At 41.3% G+C, this 16559-nt stretch overlaps 1 protein-coding gene across 1 annotated transcript in view; it reads right to left on the reverse strand.

Moving 5' to 3' along the window:
* Positions 1–250: 250 nt before the first annotated feature.
* Positions 251–16559, reverse strand: part of LOC142410233 (mucin-5B) — a 44896-nt gene continuing 28587 nt past the window's right edge. The window contains exons 26-47 of the mRNA XM_075502356.1: positions 16386–16470; positions 16138–16175; positions 14931–15086; positions 13495–13587; positions 12552–12793; positions 11859–12036; positions 11304–11554; positions 10693–10876; positions 9959–10151; positions 9101–9279; positions 8507–8576; positions 8233–8354; positions 7836–7867; positions 7221–7398; positions 6563–6667; positions 5886–5926; positions 5215–5337; positions 4165–4260; positions 2852–2980; positions 1904–1943; positions 1074–1197; positions 251–526 (exon numbers count right to left, since the gene is read on the reverse strand). Coding sequence (XP_075358471.1) covers positions 352–526; positions 1074–1197; positions 1904–1943; positions 2852–2980; positions 4165–4260; positions 5215–5337; positions 5886–5926; positions 6563–6667; positions 7221–7398; positions 7836–7867; positions 8233–8354; positions 8507–8576; positions 9101–9279; positions 9959–10151; positions 10693–10876; positions 11304–11554; positions 11859–12036; positions 12552–12793; positions 13495–13587; positions 14931–15086; positions 16138–16175; positions 16386–16470 — 2834 coding nt within the window. The 3' untranslated portion in view covers positions 251–351. The remainder of the gene's footprint in view (positions 527–1073; positions 1198–1903; positions 1944–2851; positions 2981–4164; positions 4261–5214; positions 5338–5885; positions 5927–6562; positions 6668–7220; positions 7399–7835; positions 7868–8232; positions 8355–8506; positions 8577–9100; positions 9280–9958; positions 10152–10692; positions 10877–11303; positions 11555–11858; positions 12037–12551; positions 12794–13494; positions 13588–14930; positions 15087–16137; positions 16176–16385; positions 16471–16559) is intronic.

Here is a 16559-nt window from a genome sequence, read left to right on the forward strand (position 1 = left end):
TTTACAATGTGCACTTTCTTCAGGCAGGACTTTTGAAAGGCATTAGCTGTCTCTAGAGTGTCTTGTAATAACCTTGGTTTATACACCACTAGGGGATTAAAGACATTAGCCACCTTGCCCCATTAGCAGCATCACTGAAACAGGAGAACAAGTCCTCTTTGAAATGCAGTTTATTCTACAAACATTTAGAGTAAAATCTTTAGCTAATTTCCATAACTGTGTATAATACCAGAAGGAAAAAGCACAAGAGACAGGTATGGTCATTTGAAGGTTACTCACAGCTGTTTTCTAAACTACTCACTTGCTAGGGAAGCATTAAATGGGAGCTGAAATGTTTTCTTTAGTTTATGCTCATGTTCTTCTCTTTGGGCATTTTGTTTCCACACATCCACATTCATCTACATGAACATATGTGAATTGGACTGTCTTATGCTCAGAGCAAACCAGTTCCACCTTCACTTCATGACTCCTTTTTTCATGGCAGCAAATGCATTTGTGTTCCATTTCACTAGCCTCGAAGGAATACCTGTAGAAATGAGATATGCACATCAATCTGCTGCCTGTTGTCTTCCCGATCCGTAAAACTGATCAGAATTTGCTGCTCCAAATGGAGGTACTTCTAAGGAGCAGGGGAGCAAAATTTCCTATCTATTTTTCTGCTTATTCATAACAGTCTTTCCTCAGGATGCTACTAGCCATTCAGGGCCAGATCCTCTGACATCAATGGGGAAAATCCCAGTAATTTCAGTGGATTTTGGGTTAGGCCCATTCTGACAAGACAGAAAAGAACAAAGAGCAGGAAAAAACTCCATTAAACACCAGAGCTGTTCAAAAACCACATAAGGACATGTTTACGGACAGGTAGTTAATAAATTTAGCTGATGTCCTTTCAAAGGGACCTATTTTCCTAACTAAGATAAGGCACTCCTGTCGCACTAAAGACATTTAGTCACACTGCTAATGACTGCCGTTCTGCACACAGCGGGGGAGGTGACAAACAGCTGCAGCCCATTGGCAAAAAGAACACAGGAAAACCAGACATGGAGGAGGACAGAGAAAGGTTTCCTACTTACACAGAATAGGTACTGCATGTCCCTTCACAAAAGGGCACTGAGACTGGAGCAGCTGATTTACAGTTGTCGTGGACAATATACTGCTCTTTCACATTGCGTTTGCATTTATGTGGCAGGTCGATACCTGTGGAGGAGAACACTTCTGTTAGACTTCTTCAGACTGGGGAGTAAGTGTTTTGAAAGGTATCTGCTAGGAAACAAAGGGCAGATCATCCTACTAAAACTTTTTACAAATGCATAACCAAAAAACCGAATGAGAGTGCAAAGAGGCACTAACTCAGCAAAGCAATTTCCTGCTGGTCAAGGCACTTTTCTGTTTGTGGACTAGCTTAAATGAAGACTTATGTATAAGTTCATGTAAAGATATTGTTGAACCAAGACCTAAAGGAGACATGAAAGGTTTGGGTTTTTTAGAATTGCTATAAATTACATTAGTGACTTTATAACAACCTATGATTTCTGGGTGGATGCTACAGAAAAAAGACCCTTTTTTCCATGCAGTTTCCAGATGGAAGAATACAGAACATATTTTCTACAAATTTTCTTATCAGGACTATAGTTCAAACTAACAGTATTTCAATTATTCAAAAGCACAGAAAAAGAGATCAAAGAATTTTAGTGTCCCCATTGGAAGAATGAGGCAGATTTTTAGCCTCAGCTGTGAGTGGATTTTTAACCTCAGCTGTGAGGTACAAAACAGGTCTGCTGCTGGAAGAACAGTCTTCCAGCCTGTGGAAACTGCAGACTCTCAGTGCATGCCGAAACAGGACTACAAGCAGGGGAGAACCTAACAGTATTGGCATAGGGAATCAGTGATTTAATGCACTCACATGTCTTACAACAGCCATCTGAAGTCACATCAACTGTCCCCTGTATTGAAAGCAAACATAACCATAACAGTTCAGATGCACATATTGCTAAGCAGCTAGTAGCAACGATGAGAGTTCAGGTATATTCCCTCATCTCTTCCTCATCAGACTTATTTGTGTACCAATTATGTATAAAACTACTTTAAAAAAATCCTGTAAGGAAGGGATTTAATTTTCTTAAAACTACATATCCTCTCACAAGCCAGGTAAGATGTCCTGTAATACATGCCTGACCTTATGTAGGTCCTATAGAAGCCAGCACAAAACCCCAGCCCCAGAGAACAGCAGCTGCTCCTGGAATTGAACAGCCTGACCTGCACAGTACCTACCCCAAAGCTAATTCAAGTCAATGGCTGTCTCTGTCCCTGCTTTGGTTTTCAGATCTGCTGCAAAGCCCAACAACGCTTCTGAAAGTTACTGGAAACCACTAATTGTGGAAAGCCAGGGCATAAATGATACCCCTTGCTCATTCATGTACCACTTCTTTGCTTAGTGGTCCACCACATATCAGAAGACACTGTGTTCATGGATTCCCCCAAGGGTCTATGGTGAGTTACCATTTGCTCAATTTTATTTTGTGACACTGGTGTTTCTCAAGTGATGAAAAATCCCACCTTGCTATTGCCCCGACACTCTTTTCTTTCAAGTTCTAGTGCTTATCCCACAACAAGTAAAATGTGTGGGTTGTTTGCAAATAGTTTTGTTTTACTTCCATGGGACACTCCATTCAGGAGTGAAATTCAGGAGCCCATTTCAGGGCTGAAAAAGTACATTTCCTTCAAACAAGGCTGATCAGTTCAGAAAGATCAAGAAATACTGAACTGGCTCATTCAAAACAGTAAAGAAAACTCCCAGACCAGCAGCAGGGCTCATTTCAGAAGGCTTTTTTTCTGGCTCTAAAATACTTACTGGGACACAGCTTGATTCTTCAAATGGTAGGCAGACCTTTACTGTACTAGTCAAGGAAAACTGGCCTGCTGATTCAGTGCATGTGTACTGAGTACAGTTATCATATGGAGCTTTATAACTCTTTCCAACCTGAATAAAAACAGAAAAAAAACCCCAACCCAATATAGTATAGCAATAAAAATAGAATAATGCAGCAGTAATACAGTCAATGAACTGGCAGAGGGAATGGGTTGTTCATATCACTCTGAAAGTGCTGAGATGTCTGGAACTCACATCTGCAAATTATGTACCAAGCTCACCCACCACCAGCCTATGCAAAATCCCTTCTGTGGCCACCTAGGTCGAAAGAATCAAAAGATGGTGGCAGAATGAGCACAGCGGTATGAACAGAAATGCCAGAAGGTAGGTGTGTGAATGTATGTGGAATAAAATATACACAAAAAAAAAAAAATTTTAAAGGATTTCAACAGATTTTTAATAGATGGAAGAAAAGTAAAAAGTGTGGAAGAGGAGAAAAGTCTTCATAATAGAGGTTAATGAAATGTAAAACCTCCTCATGGAAACATAAAAATTGTATATCGGCACAGGAGAAGCTAGCTTGCAAGATAAATTAGCAAGGAACAAAAGGATGAAATAGCAAAGATGTAGAACACAAGAGCTACCAGAGAAGCAATAGCATGTAAGACAATAGTCACTGATTGAGACAGTGTCATTAACCGTTCACAGGAGTAGCAGGCTGTAATAAAACCAAAGAGCTAACCTGAGGCTCAGCCCATGTCTACACAATGCTATGCTCATAAGACATGACGTATTACCTGGGTGTGTTACCAAGTCACACTACACTACAGCAGCTATGCCACTTTTGATTTCCGCCTCAGCAAATTCAGAACTAGTGGTAGTACAGCTATATCAGCTTGCTCACACTATTTAGCCCTGTATCTCCAGGACAAGATAATGACGCTGTTTCCAGATCGGAGCAGAACGATGTGAAGCCAGCCCACGTTTCTCTGCAAGAGCAGTATTACACAATGTCACCATCCCCTCCAAATTATTTCTCTCTGTTGCATGTGAGGAGGATGGGTGGTAACTTGATTTCCATTCCTGCCAGAGATGCATGATTTTCAACACAGTGGTGCCTGTGAGATGCACACAGCAGAGAGCAGCTGTATAAACATCTACATTTACTTTGGAAATACAGACATTTTTAAATCTCCTAGAGGTCTTCCCAGCCTCAAAATGTATGACCCCAGTTCAAAAAATGCTGACGTCTTTTTGACAATTCAGCCTTGTGTGCAGAGCAAGGGAGTGCTCACCTCAATGGTCACACTGCCAAATGGAAACTTTGCCACACATGCCTCTTGCTGGCACTGGCTGCAGCACTGACCCTCCTCTTCCACATAGCGGAAACCCTGTGGGAATAATGTTTCCATTTAGCCATGTTACCTGATGTCTTGTTCACGAAGCAACTTTGGATCAAAGCCATACTGGAGATTGCAGAGAAAATGAGCCAACCTTCTGGTTTCATTTCTGTTGTCTTTAGAAACCTGTTGGAACCACTTTAAGCCTGATAACCAAAGCTGACAATTTCTTTCCCTTATTAACAGTGACTTCTAGGCACTTCAGTTACCATGAAGGCCCTGTCACTGGCTATTCTTCTTTGGGTTAACACACAAGTCAGGCCAAAAAAATTAATTCAGTGTATGATTACTTGCACAATCTACCACCAGTGTTTGGTCTGATATGATAATCCACAAGAATTCCTGCTGTCAGACATGTGAAGATGCATCAGCTATTTCCTCCCCTATGTTTTGGGCATCCATTGGTCTCTTGGTGGGTGTAGGTGTGGCTGACTTCAGGACAAAGGATAATGGTTTTATCCATTTTTAGGATTGGTGGTGGGTCTGGCCTTATCTGGGCAAGAATGGAAAAGAAACCATACTTTGCTTATATTCAGTACTAGACTGAACAGTTTGTGTGCACTCTCAGCTCACAAGTACTGAGAAGTGTCTGGAAACATATAAACCACTGTGCAGTTTCTTTACAATCTTAATTTTTGAGCTGACAATGGGCAACAACAGAATGGCACAAACATCATCTTTCAGCAGTTGGACTTCTCTGTAATGGGTTTGCAATCATTCTCCCTCAGGACATCTTTCCAAGGGTGACCTCTTAAATTTGCTAGAGAAAAAATAACCAGAACCCTAAAAAGGACTTTACAAAAAACCTAATAGAAGATTATATCCTGCTATCTTTCAGTGAGGAAGCAGTTATACTATGCCAGTTTTACAGTACATCCCCTCAACAGGGGTTTGTTGACCACCTCAATTGTTTGTGGTCGAGGAGGATGAGTGTGCAGCGCTGACCTGCTGACAAGTGGTTTGGCATTTCACTGGAACGCACTGGATGCGGTTGGTCCGTGTCACAACATCCTGCTCATCTGTGCACACACAGTCTTCACAAGAGCTTTTAGGCACCGTTGCCCCAGGCTGGAAATACAGAGAAGAGATGAGACAGGCCATGGCAAGAATTCAGTGGGTCCTAGAATAAACATACATCCCCTGGACTATCAAAAATGATTTATTTTTGGAAGAACTTCCTGAAATGAATACCTCCAGATCTTTAAAAGCTCACACTGCCAGTATCACAAAATGAACACAAGGCTGACACTCCCAAGTGCATCAATTGTGTTAAATGAGTTATTATGTTGTCTCATAAATTCCATGCATCAATTTTTGCTCAGCTTGACCTAGTAATTAATCTTACAACATCCAATGAGAGTTAAAATTTGTATTCAATCACAGTTATGACTTCTTGACTCTAAAACATAGGTAAGATCTCATTTAGTAAGCAAGCTACTGGTCTCTAGCATTACCTATTCAGTAACATTTCGAGTATTACATAAGACTACTGGAAGGGAAAAATTACAGGCCCTTCTAATCCTGCTTCTTATGTGAGTGTTGACAATAACAACTTCAGAAAATTCTGACTCAGGCAGCATTAACCTGTGGAAAGAAGTGTCTGGAAGAAGACCTACCTTAAATTCAACTCCTTCAGAAACACATACACCTTTTGGTACTGTAAGAAAAAATAAAATTAAAAGGATGTGCTAGGAATGGTGTAAACAGTTATTGTACTCATCTCTGAATTGCAAGTGATTTAGAGGAGACAAAGAGTAGAACTGAGCTTATTCACTAGCCTTAATAGCCCACACAAAAGGGGGGGGGGGAAGTAACTAGTACATGGTGCTAATTGTTATTCGGATGCCCACATGTAACATCTGCTCAGATGTTATGCATGAAGTGGGGGATAATTCTATATCCTGGTATTTTCCATATGGAGAAATCTATTTACCTCATTTTTTTTTACCCATACTTGAAATTAGTTGAGCTTTTCTTTATTGTTAACCACCTTGCTGATAACAGAGCCAATGGGAAGCTGGGTCAGGTATGTGAATCTGGAAATATAATTTGGCAGCAGAGCTTTGGGATGGGTTCAATGTAACCAACAGTATCTGATCAATAGCTTAACTCACTGAATACTAGCTACAGAGAACCTGCACCAGTTACTCCACCTCCCAAAAAAAAACCAAACCACCAACTGTAAAGGCTGAGAGGGAAGGGGAGGGGCTACTGCTTGTGATTTTGACTCATTTAGAAAAAATTAAATAGTTCAAGGAATGAATAAAACACCTTAAGGAAACATGGTACTTACTACAGGAGAAGATAGGACAGCAACCATCCTCAGATATAGCAACCACTGGTTGGAAGCCTAAGTCACATGCTGTTTTGTTGATAATGCAGGTTTTTATATCGCATTCTGCAATGGGCAACAGAGATAAAGTAAGACAAAGCATCCCATCCAGCAGTGTTACTTGCAGACCAAAGCTTGAACATCCAAGAAATTGGGTAGAAATAGATGATCCTTGAGCAACACATTTTTGGAGTTTGGGACATGTTCAGGTGAAGTATCTCTAAGCTTGCTCTACTGTGAAGGTCTTCCCTGGACATATACTTCTGGCCCTTGTTCCTGCTTTCTTCCCCCACTGGATGTCATCACTAAAAAAAACTAAACACCCTCTCTTCAGGGAAGTGACAGAGAAACAAGTTGGGGTAAAGATAAATGAGTCAGAGACTGAAAAAAATGAAGAGGCAGTGGATGACAGCCAAAGATGTAAAGGCACTAGTTTAGAATAAAAGCTGGACCAGAGGAGTTCTCTCCTGAAAGCAAGAGCTCCTGACATGTAGATGGAAGAAATGACCACTCCAGTGTGTTTGTTTAAATCTGATACCTGTGGTGTACCAGATCCCACTTGAGGATTGCTGCTAAAGGCAAATGATGGTGCATTATGACATCTCAATTATCTACTCACCACAGACTGTCTCTGTGCAGCATGGGTCATCCAGACGTGTTTTTATTTTGCGTACAAAGCCCTCTTTAGTGCAGTTCATAGGTGGAGATTTAGCACAAGGGCGTGGGAAGCAAGAGATATTCAAGGTCGCTTCATCACAAGCACAGTATTGACAGTCGTGCTCCCAAGCCTCTCTAGGCTGTGAAAACAATAAGGATAGTAGTTCAGAGAGTAAAAACTAGAGACATTATATTAATGAATGCCTCCTGCAAGACAGTATAGGGCTGGGTTGCCCTAATTTATTATATAAGAAAATCAGAGTTTAAATCCCAGAGGGAGGAGAAGGGAACAGTAAGAAAAAATGCTATTATCTGCCACCTTGCTTTGCAGGTTTATGTGTTTCCAGAAGGGAAGCCTAGTAGTTCTACCAGGAAACAGTGATTCCCACAAACTGCTATTTCTACTTCTGTACCTCAAGTGATCAATAAAAAAAAAATCTGCTGTTTTCTTCCCTACTGTCATTGCAGTTTACTGGTATTTAAGTTTAGAATTAAAAGAAGAAACTCATGCAGTCATTTTTACAGGAGGTTGCAGCACCCAGCTATAGTATAAAGACAGTATTTTCCTTTTTCTTACCTGTTTCACTGACCCATCTTGTGCAGTGCAACCTATAAAATGAAATACAGATTCCTTTAATGATAACTGAACCAGGGAAAACACAAGAAGCATGACAGGAATAGAAGGAAGGTCTTGAAATCTGAGAAACAGCCACAACGAGAGATCCAGAGTGCAAAGTTGCAGGTTGTGTACCCAAAACATCTTTAAAGATCCTCCTCTTTCTTCTTTTGAAAGTTACACTTTCTGCATAAGAGCAGGCAGAAACTGCCAATCTGAAACATTTCCAGCCTAACTAGAAAGGGTCAGTATCAACGTCTCCCCCATTTCTTCTGTACCCAGAACATCCCCCTTAATGTGCACTTCCAGTCAGGGTCTTATCCCCCCTTCCCATCCCACCATTTACATTATTTCTTACCACAGACAGAAACACAAATGCCATCATGATCATTCAGCAAAATTTTTCCATCAGGACAGTAGCATCCCTCAACAAACACTGGTGTGTTATTTTGGGAGGGGATGGTGTCCATAACGACTTCTCTGCACAATTAGAATATAAACAGGAATGAATAAGAGGCAGAAATGTGCCCCAGGGCAATTTCGACACCTAAATCCCAGGGGAATGTGAACTTCCAGCCTTCCTCGGCAATTTTCAAGTTATGGGCTTGAAAATGCCTTAGGAAACGACCCACCTTCTGAAGCAAGTGTTTCTTTTTGCTTCCCCGCATGGCTTGTATACCTGATCCTGAGCACAGCTGGCCTCTGTGGAGCATTACAACACACGGGTTAGAAAGCCCAGACCCATGGGTACCCTTCGATGCACAACGGACGAACCGCACACACTAACGCAGCCCGCCCCACGGGTCCGCACAGCCCAGGCTCCTGCCCAGCGACGGGGTCCCTGCAGCTTCAGCAAAGAGGGGTTCATGGATTCAGCAAGGTGCTACAGTACTAGTAGCGCGTACCCCTGAATCACTGGGTCCCCCTGAGCAGGGCAAAGCATGCAGAGAGAAGCTGTGTATTGCCATCTAGTGATAAAGCTCTAGGTAACACACAGGGCTCCTCAGCTGAGCTGCTCAGGAGAGACTATGGGCCTGTTTCCCACTTGTTTTGCACCAGTTCTGGACGGGAACAACCTTTTTGATTTGTTCCTGCTTTTTTCTCAGGTCCAGAATAACTCAGGAAAGATTGAAGCCTGATGATGTGGAGGAACACAAACAGACCTGTAGGTGAGGAAAGACTAGACCGGAGTCACTTCACCATCAGCAGGTCTTTCCCAGGCTTACCACACTGCCCGTTCGCCTGCCTCCTCCAGTCCACACAGACTCCGTGGAGCCCACACAAGGCTGCGTACGTCTGCATGCTCTGGCACTCAGTGCTGGCGTGCCGTTCTAAGCATCCGCTGGCCACACACGCCTCATAGTAGGGCTGTGGGGGGACCATGCCATGGCACTCGGTCAGGTTCCTTTGCAAAGTGAGGAGACAGACATGGCATTTCACTTCCTTGGGTTACTTCCAAGGAAGAATTCAACTCAGAATCCAGCCCATCCCCACCCAGAGGAAGCCTCAAGGTAAAGATACAACTACGAATTGCTCTGATAGGCAATACGCCCACACAGCTTAATTAAGAATGAGCATTACCTCCCATTCTTTACAATGCTTTGAAAGGAAGCAATTTTATGTTGGACTGATATCTGCAAAGAAAAGTCTCCTGCACAGCTCACAGATATAATTCTACACGCTGACATTTTTATGTCAGCATGTTTGACAATCCTGTTTTAAAACATAACATTATTTTAAAAACACACACACATTTGCTTACTATATTCTGACTGTGTTCCTTTTCATCCAGAGCTTTCAGATACTGAATTATAGCTAGTTCCTGGTTGGCTTCTCCAGAACTGACAGGCAGAGGGAATGCCAAGCAGCAGACACTATTAAGGGAGGACTGATTTTGATGATGCAGCTGAAAAATATCTGCCAAACTCAGCAACATTCACATATCAGTTCACTGCTCAGTTTTTCAAGGTATGCTAGACTTCATATTTTCATCACGTCCTATAAGCAGTTCACCCAAGTCATGCAGTGAAGGACAAAATTATCTTATGGATTTATTTTTCTGGCACTTTTGGGAGTTGTCTTACCAGATGATTTTACACAGATTGGAAGGCTCACAGTGCTGATGATATTCAATCTCAGCTGGTTCTGAGACACCTGGATTACAGTATCTGTTGGTAGGATCTGGGACTTTCCAATCTAATGCCATCTCTTTGAAGGACTCAATAACCTCACCATTCCTCTTCATAGCATCATCAGACTTCTGGTTGGTGCAGGTACCTGGTAGCAATATAAAAGCAAAGTGACAGTTCAAGGGCAGTTGGTGCTGATGAAGCTACTTTTAGAGAAAACTGAAGGGAAGTTGTCCTCCTTCTGGGAAGGTAACAACATGTGGGGTCCTGGATGAGTTCACAAGAACTGTTTATAGGAAGAGAAGGCTAGAAGAAATAGTTTGCCAGTTACTCATGAAAATCAGAGTTGATGCATTTCTCCTGGTGGCTAAAGCAACTGAGATGGCTCTGTCTGGCACAGGAGTCTCCAGATTTCGTACATTCCCTTATTGAGTAGGTATGATCAAGAGGAGGGGCTTAGAAAGAGCCTATCTCCATCCATCAACAAACTGTGAACAGAATGAAAGGAAGTGACTTACAACTCCGTCTCCTGACAGTGTCTTTCCATCCAATAGAGATAGATTTGTTAAAATCTGTGAGAAATAGAAATCAGTGGAATTGCAAGCATTTAGAGATGTTTACAAGGGTACAAGAGAAAGAAGGAGGAAAATCTATTGCATTCGTTACTGTCAGCTGAAGAGGACACTCACCACACAGTCCCATGGTATTGTTATAAAACTTTCCAAAAGGGAGTTTTATGTAAAATGCAAGTTGACTGTAGGAGACATAAACTTCTAATTCAGGTATTTCAACTATGACATACAGGCCAGAACTGGTTATCCTGATACCATTCTTGAAAATGTCTGGAACAACTTTCTTATCATTAAACAAAATCTAAAAAGAAAAGAAACAAAAGGTCTCATGGGAATCCTTTGGTTTAGTAAGGTATATGATTTGTGCAACTGGAAAGTGGAGCAGGACAAATTCAAACCTCAGGTGCACCAAATGAAGTCTGTCAAAGGTAGTCATTTAATCAGTTCTTTATGTTTCCTTTTTAATATGTTGTAATTTATATTTGAATACTCATGTCAGGAAGAAAAATACAACTTTCAATTATGTGATCATTTCCCAAGGTTTTAGAATATACAAATTTTTGTTGACACAAAGGAAAAAAGAGAAAGAGAGAAAGCAATGTAATTGCATTTTCTACCCACTCCACTTTTTAAAAGCTTCATCCTTTGTCGTGACAGGACATTTGGCAGTACAGTAATATAACTACAGCAAAAGAATATTGAGAATTCATTTTAACACAATACTTTACCAAGTTTGTTTCTTTTCCATGTTCCATTGCTTGTGTCAGAATAACAACGGAGTTGGAGTGAAAAATGAGAAGGGACATTGAACAAATTGCTCCATCAACGGCAGCACAGTAGTAGTTGTCTATGTGAATCCAAAAGTTGTGAGAGTCAGGATGAATTGACTTCACAAGGACGTAGGTGCAGTTTTCTTTAAAATGATAATATGTTCCATCAAAAGTCACATAATGCTCATTTCCCCATCCACTGCAAATACCTGGAAGACAGAGTGACAGACCTCAAGTTTGGCTTCTGAGCTTCCTGTAAGTACAAGCTGGTTTTAACTCTTTTACTCGCTTTCAATGAGAGCTGAAATAACCAGTTTGATAAAGAAAAATTAGCCTAGCAAGGACACTCTTATCTGCTCTTAACAGCCAATGTTTTAGATGGGACTTCTGTTCCATTACATCCTACTGAATTAATATGAACATAATATAGATGTTGACCACATAGACTTATCTTTCTTGAGGTCCAGCACAACATAACATAAATTTCAGGAATTCTCCTCCTGCAGTACTTACACTGACACTCAAAGACTTCACAGCAACCAGTTTCATCGTAGTGTTTCGTGAATGGGAAACCATTGACACAGAGTTTCAGTTCCTGAGGAGGGCAAGTTATGCTGGACAGTTTAATATTGTTTCCTTCTCCCAGGCAAGTGGCAATCTGACAATTTCCAAAGTTCCATGTTTCATTAATCTATTGACGGATTGAAAAAAGAGAGGCACATAACAGAGTAATGTAACAAAATCTTTAAAATCACAAATAGCAACTACGCTCCATTCAGCTAATTGTCTAGCATGGTCCTATTTGCTATCTACTCTTTCTCTGGAAACCAGGCAATATGAAATATATAGCAATCAACAGAGCCTTGACATCTGCTTCTATTCTACAACAGTTGGTATAGGACTCAATATTAAGGTCCTGACCACTTCTAATGATGGGACACTGCCAGATGTGGTTTCCTAGCCTTTGTTCAGCTTAGGTAGCTCTGCCCACGTACAATTATTTAGAGGTTTCAGGTGAACAGAATAATCTTTAACTTATTCCCTCAATTATTTTGGGGCTTCTGGTATACTTCTAGATCATCTAATTCAGCCACACCTACAGTCCAACTATAGTGGTGGTTACCAGCATCAGAGGAAAACACCAAATCTTGGCTGCAGGCAATGCTGTAGCTGAAGAAATACATCTTCTTCTTTCAAGTCTCTCACCTTTCTGGGAGGAATGAGCCCAAGACAATCGCTCACAGGAGTCCCCGTGGAAGCAGGAAGTTGGCTTGTTGCACTGGGAGCAGATGTTGGTGGACAGGCTTCAGAGTCTGGATCACAGATCTTGAGGGCCTCAGTATGACCAATTTTACACTCTGACCAAATTAATTCAATCTGACATGATGCATTGCAAATGGAGTAAGCACAATGACCTGATATATTCACTGGCAGAGAAACATTTTCTCCTGCAAGGCGAAAACCCGACTGTTAGCACTGGACTGTGCATGAAAATGGCAACTCTCAAGGCCTATGCATCACAGATCGGTCACATACTCAGCCTTGCATTTAACTAGCTGGGTCTGCCTGCACCCAATGGCCATGTTCAGATGTGACTGTCTGTCTGCAGCTGCTTGAGTTCAATGACTGAACCAGAGCTCAATTCATCCAAATGGCAAAGGCTGAGGGAGGGACACAGATGGCTAATCTGAAATTCTGCTCTTAAGTACATTAGCAGGAATTGAAAATAAGTACAAGAGGAGAGAATACTGAATACATCACTGAGTGCATCTGGTCGTCACAAAGACAGGGAGCTAGATGGTTCAGGAGCTACTAAGAGTTGAAGAAGAGTCTTCCCTCCTCTGTTTTTGGAATATGACTGTGGATTACAAGCCCATGTTCAGCAGTTTGGGATTCAGGGTTTGTGCTGGAGTCCACTGAAGTTAGCGTCTGGTATAAGCTTCCTTACACGAGGGATATCCAAACCAGGGCAAAGTTATAGGATATGGGAGTTGTAGTTCTGATGGTGCTAGTTACAGTTCAAAGATGTAACAACTTGTGGTAAAGTGTAACTGCAGCAGGCTGAATGAGCACTTGCTGAAGCACCTTTATCTAACAGTACATCTTCCCACATCAATAGTGCAGAAAAAGAATTTGCTTGGTTTCTCACCCATTTGTATCAATTGTCCATTGTCATTGCAGAAGCAGGGAGTGGCTACCATTGATGACGGAGGTGCAGATGTTACAGGTTGCATATGTGGTTCTGCAGGAAATGAAATCAATTAATATTCAGATCCTCTGCTACTCTACTTTCAAGCCCTATGGCATCTATTGCATTCTCTACAATCACAAAAAGAGGGAAAAAAGATCATTTTTATACCCCCACCATATTCTGTACATGTACACACTAAAAACACCCTCTCTGTATTTATATACACTCTCTCTATTATCATGTATGCTACTAGAATAATACACACCCACCCACCCTTGTAGTTAGGTTTTTTTCCATATAGAATACAATGAACCACCCTTCTACTGTCGCTTATTCATTCCAATTTAAGGTTTCTTTGAACCTTCTAATGCTGCAGGACTTCACCTGACTTTGGAAAGGTGATTTCCAGTGGCGCTCCATTTTGCCTTTTAATGGCTTGTTGCAAAGAATCTGTTGGTTTAAATACAGACAGATCATTTAGACATTTTACTATGCCACCTACACTCTGCTTTCAGTAGTCCTTCCTTTCCTAGCTATTACTCCATTCTACTTCTTATTCCACTTGTTAACACATTTAGTAGATACCAAACACAGAGGCTCACAATCAAGTCTTTAGTTCTTCCACTCACTTGAGGTGCTTAGGGACATGCTATAGTGGTGGTCTTGGTAGTGCTAGGTTTACGGTTGGACTCAATGATCTTAAAGGTCTTTTCCAACCTATACGATTCTGTGATTCTGTGATTCTGTGAGTAGGGAAGCTAACTTTTAATTTTCTTTGTCCCCTTTATATAATTTGCTACCAGAATAATACACAATTTTTTAGCCACTTATTTTTCTTTGCTAGAATCCTGTGGCAAAACTCCACCTTTTCCTTATTTATTTTTACTTCCTATTTTCTGCTCATTCACATCCCCTCACCCTGCAACTTCTCTTTTGGGAAGGGAGTAAACCACCAGGCAGCTTTATTTTCTTGCGCCAGTGACCCATTTGAGACCAACTTATTCCAATGCAGTAAACAGTACAATAAGAACCATAGTGTGATACAGGTGATGCGAAGGAGAAAAACAAGGTTTCAAAGTATGAATTATTGAGACTAACAACACCAGAGTGTCAACTGTGGTATGCCCAAAGGCTATTGTAAAAGCTGTACCAAAAATGGCTGAAGCTCTCTATTCTCTCTTTACCCCATTGACAGTAAGAATCTATAAAAATTACATTTTTGGTCCCCACCATGAGACCCACAAGCTCTGACTCCTCTTTCCTGAACCTTCAACTGCCTTAAATTCTGTGTTTATCCTAGACATGCAGTAGGAGTCTTTTTCCAAGATGGAAGAATCTTATTCCCATTACATACTTTCATAAAGTCACCACCAAACCTCTTATAAATCTAGTACCTTGTGCTGGTGTGGATGGTGTTCTGCAAGGGATGAGTGTTTTAATGATCTCTCCATTAGGGGCGCAGACAGCATCACCGCACTCGGTCCCATATACTTGGCTGTATACAGTTTCATTTAAGGTGTAGGTCTTTCCATTGTAGCAGCAAAGGCAATCTGAGGCACCAAAAGAGCAAATGCCATGGTAACAGGGGACACTTGTAATAGAAATACAAATGAAAAGAAAACCAAACTCTGGTTTTACCCTTCTGTAGCTCATATCATCAAACATGAATTACCTGGCTGAAAAACTTTCTCAGTTTCTACTTGAGAAGTTGTACTGGGAGTCTACCTCATTTATTTAAGGAGTGTTGGATTTTTGTAGTTGCTGGTGTTTCTTGGAATCAGCTTGCATAGAGGAGTTACTGGCTGGTGAAGGCATCAGAACTGGCACTGTCCTCACCTAGCACGGAGCACAGGTGCACCCCCTCTTGGCAGGAAATGTGACTGGGATTACTGCCTTGCTGAGTAATAAAACACTAGCTCAGAAGGTATTGCACAGCCATTTTAATCCATTAATGACGAGCATGTAGTGATAAACAATATCATTTAAATATATGAGAAGCTCTCCAGTTTTTGGAGAATGTACATTGAGGAACCCAAGGGAATTACTGTAACAAAATCAGCAAAGCTGAAGATGTGTCGTCTGCTGGGTCACCCTGCATTTTGGGATATGGTTTCTCCCAGATATGTGAATGAACTGACACGTACCTTAAGCAAGTGTGTCCTTTAGGCACACAAACATGTCTCTCATAAGCTTGTTGCTTATTATGAAATTAGTGGACAGGAAATAGCACCTCTACATGATTTGCCCTGTTCTAAAAGTGTTTGTTAAAACCAGTACCATGAATGGCCTCCTTCAGGCTAGTTTCTGTCTGTCTTCACTGACTACCAAGGAAGTGTAAGTGTGGAGAAGTGGTATTTACCTGGGTGAGATGAATCTCACATTTCACACCTCTCTCCTTCCTCCCTATGATTATGCTTTAGACACTTCTTCAGGTCAAAGGCTGTGTTTTGCTATCAAAGTATATCTGTACTGCTGTGCATTCACCTATTGAACTAGCTAGCTGGACTCCTATTACCAATGCGCCTGTAGAAACATGTGATGTTGGGTTGTTTCAGTTCTATCATCACTCAATGAACGGTGAGGGTGGGTGGTGAAAGTTACCTTTGGAGTCTTCAGTACATAGTTTCTCTTCAGGATCACTAAAGATAAAGAGAAAAGGAGAAGATTTTTCTTTATTGACTTGAATCAGTATGTGGAATAACAATGTCTGCAACGGTATCTACTTTTACATAAACCCCTGCTCCTGGAGGATTTAATGATAATTGCCACTGCCTATGAACATAAACCAAACATTGCGTAGCTTGTCCTTTCCAGTCCTATTCTACCTCTCTCACCATCAACTGACCTACCATGAAGTGCAGTTGGGGAGGGAGACGCACTCCCTGATCTCCTCATCAAAATATGGCTTGTCAGGACTACACTCCGGGTAACAACCTGGAAAGTTAAAGTAAATAAGGCATTCTTAGTCTGCTTTACATAGATCCAGGGAAAACACATAAATACCTCTATCAGATGCAGATTTG

Source organism: Mycteria americana, chromosome 5, assembly GCF_035582795.1.
Source record: "Mycteria americana isolate JAX WOST 10 ecotype Jacksonville Zoo and Gardens chromosome 5, USCA_MyAme_1.0, whole genome shotgun sequence".
NCBI classification, from domain to species: domain Eukaryota; kingdom Metazoa; phylum Chordata; class Aves; order Ciconiiformes; family Ciconiidae; genus Mycteria; species Mycteria americana.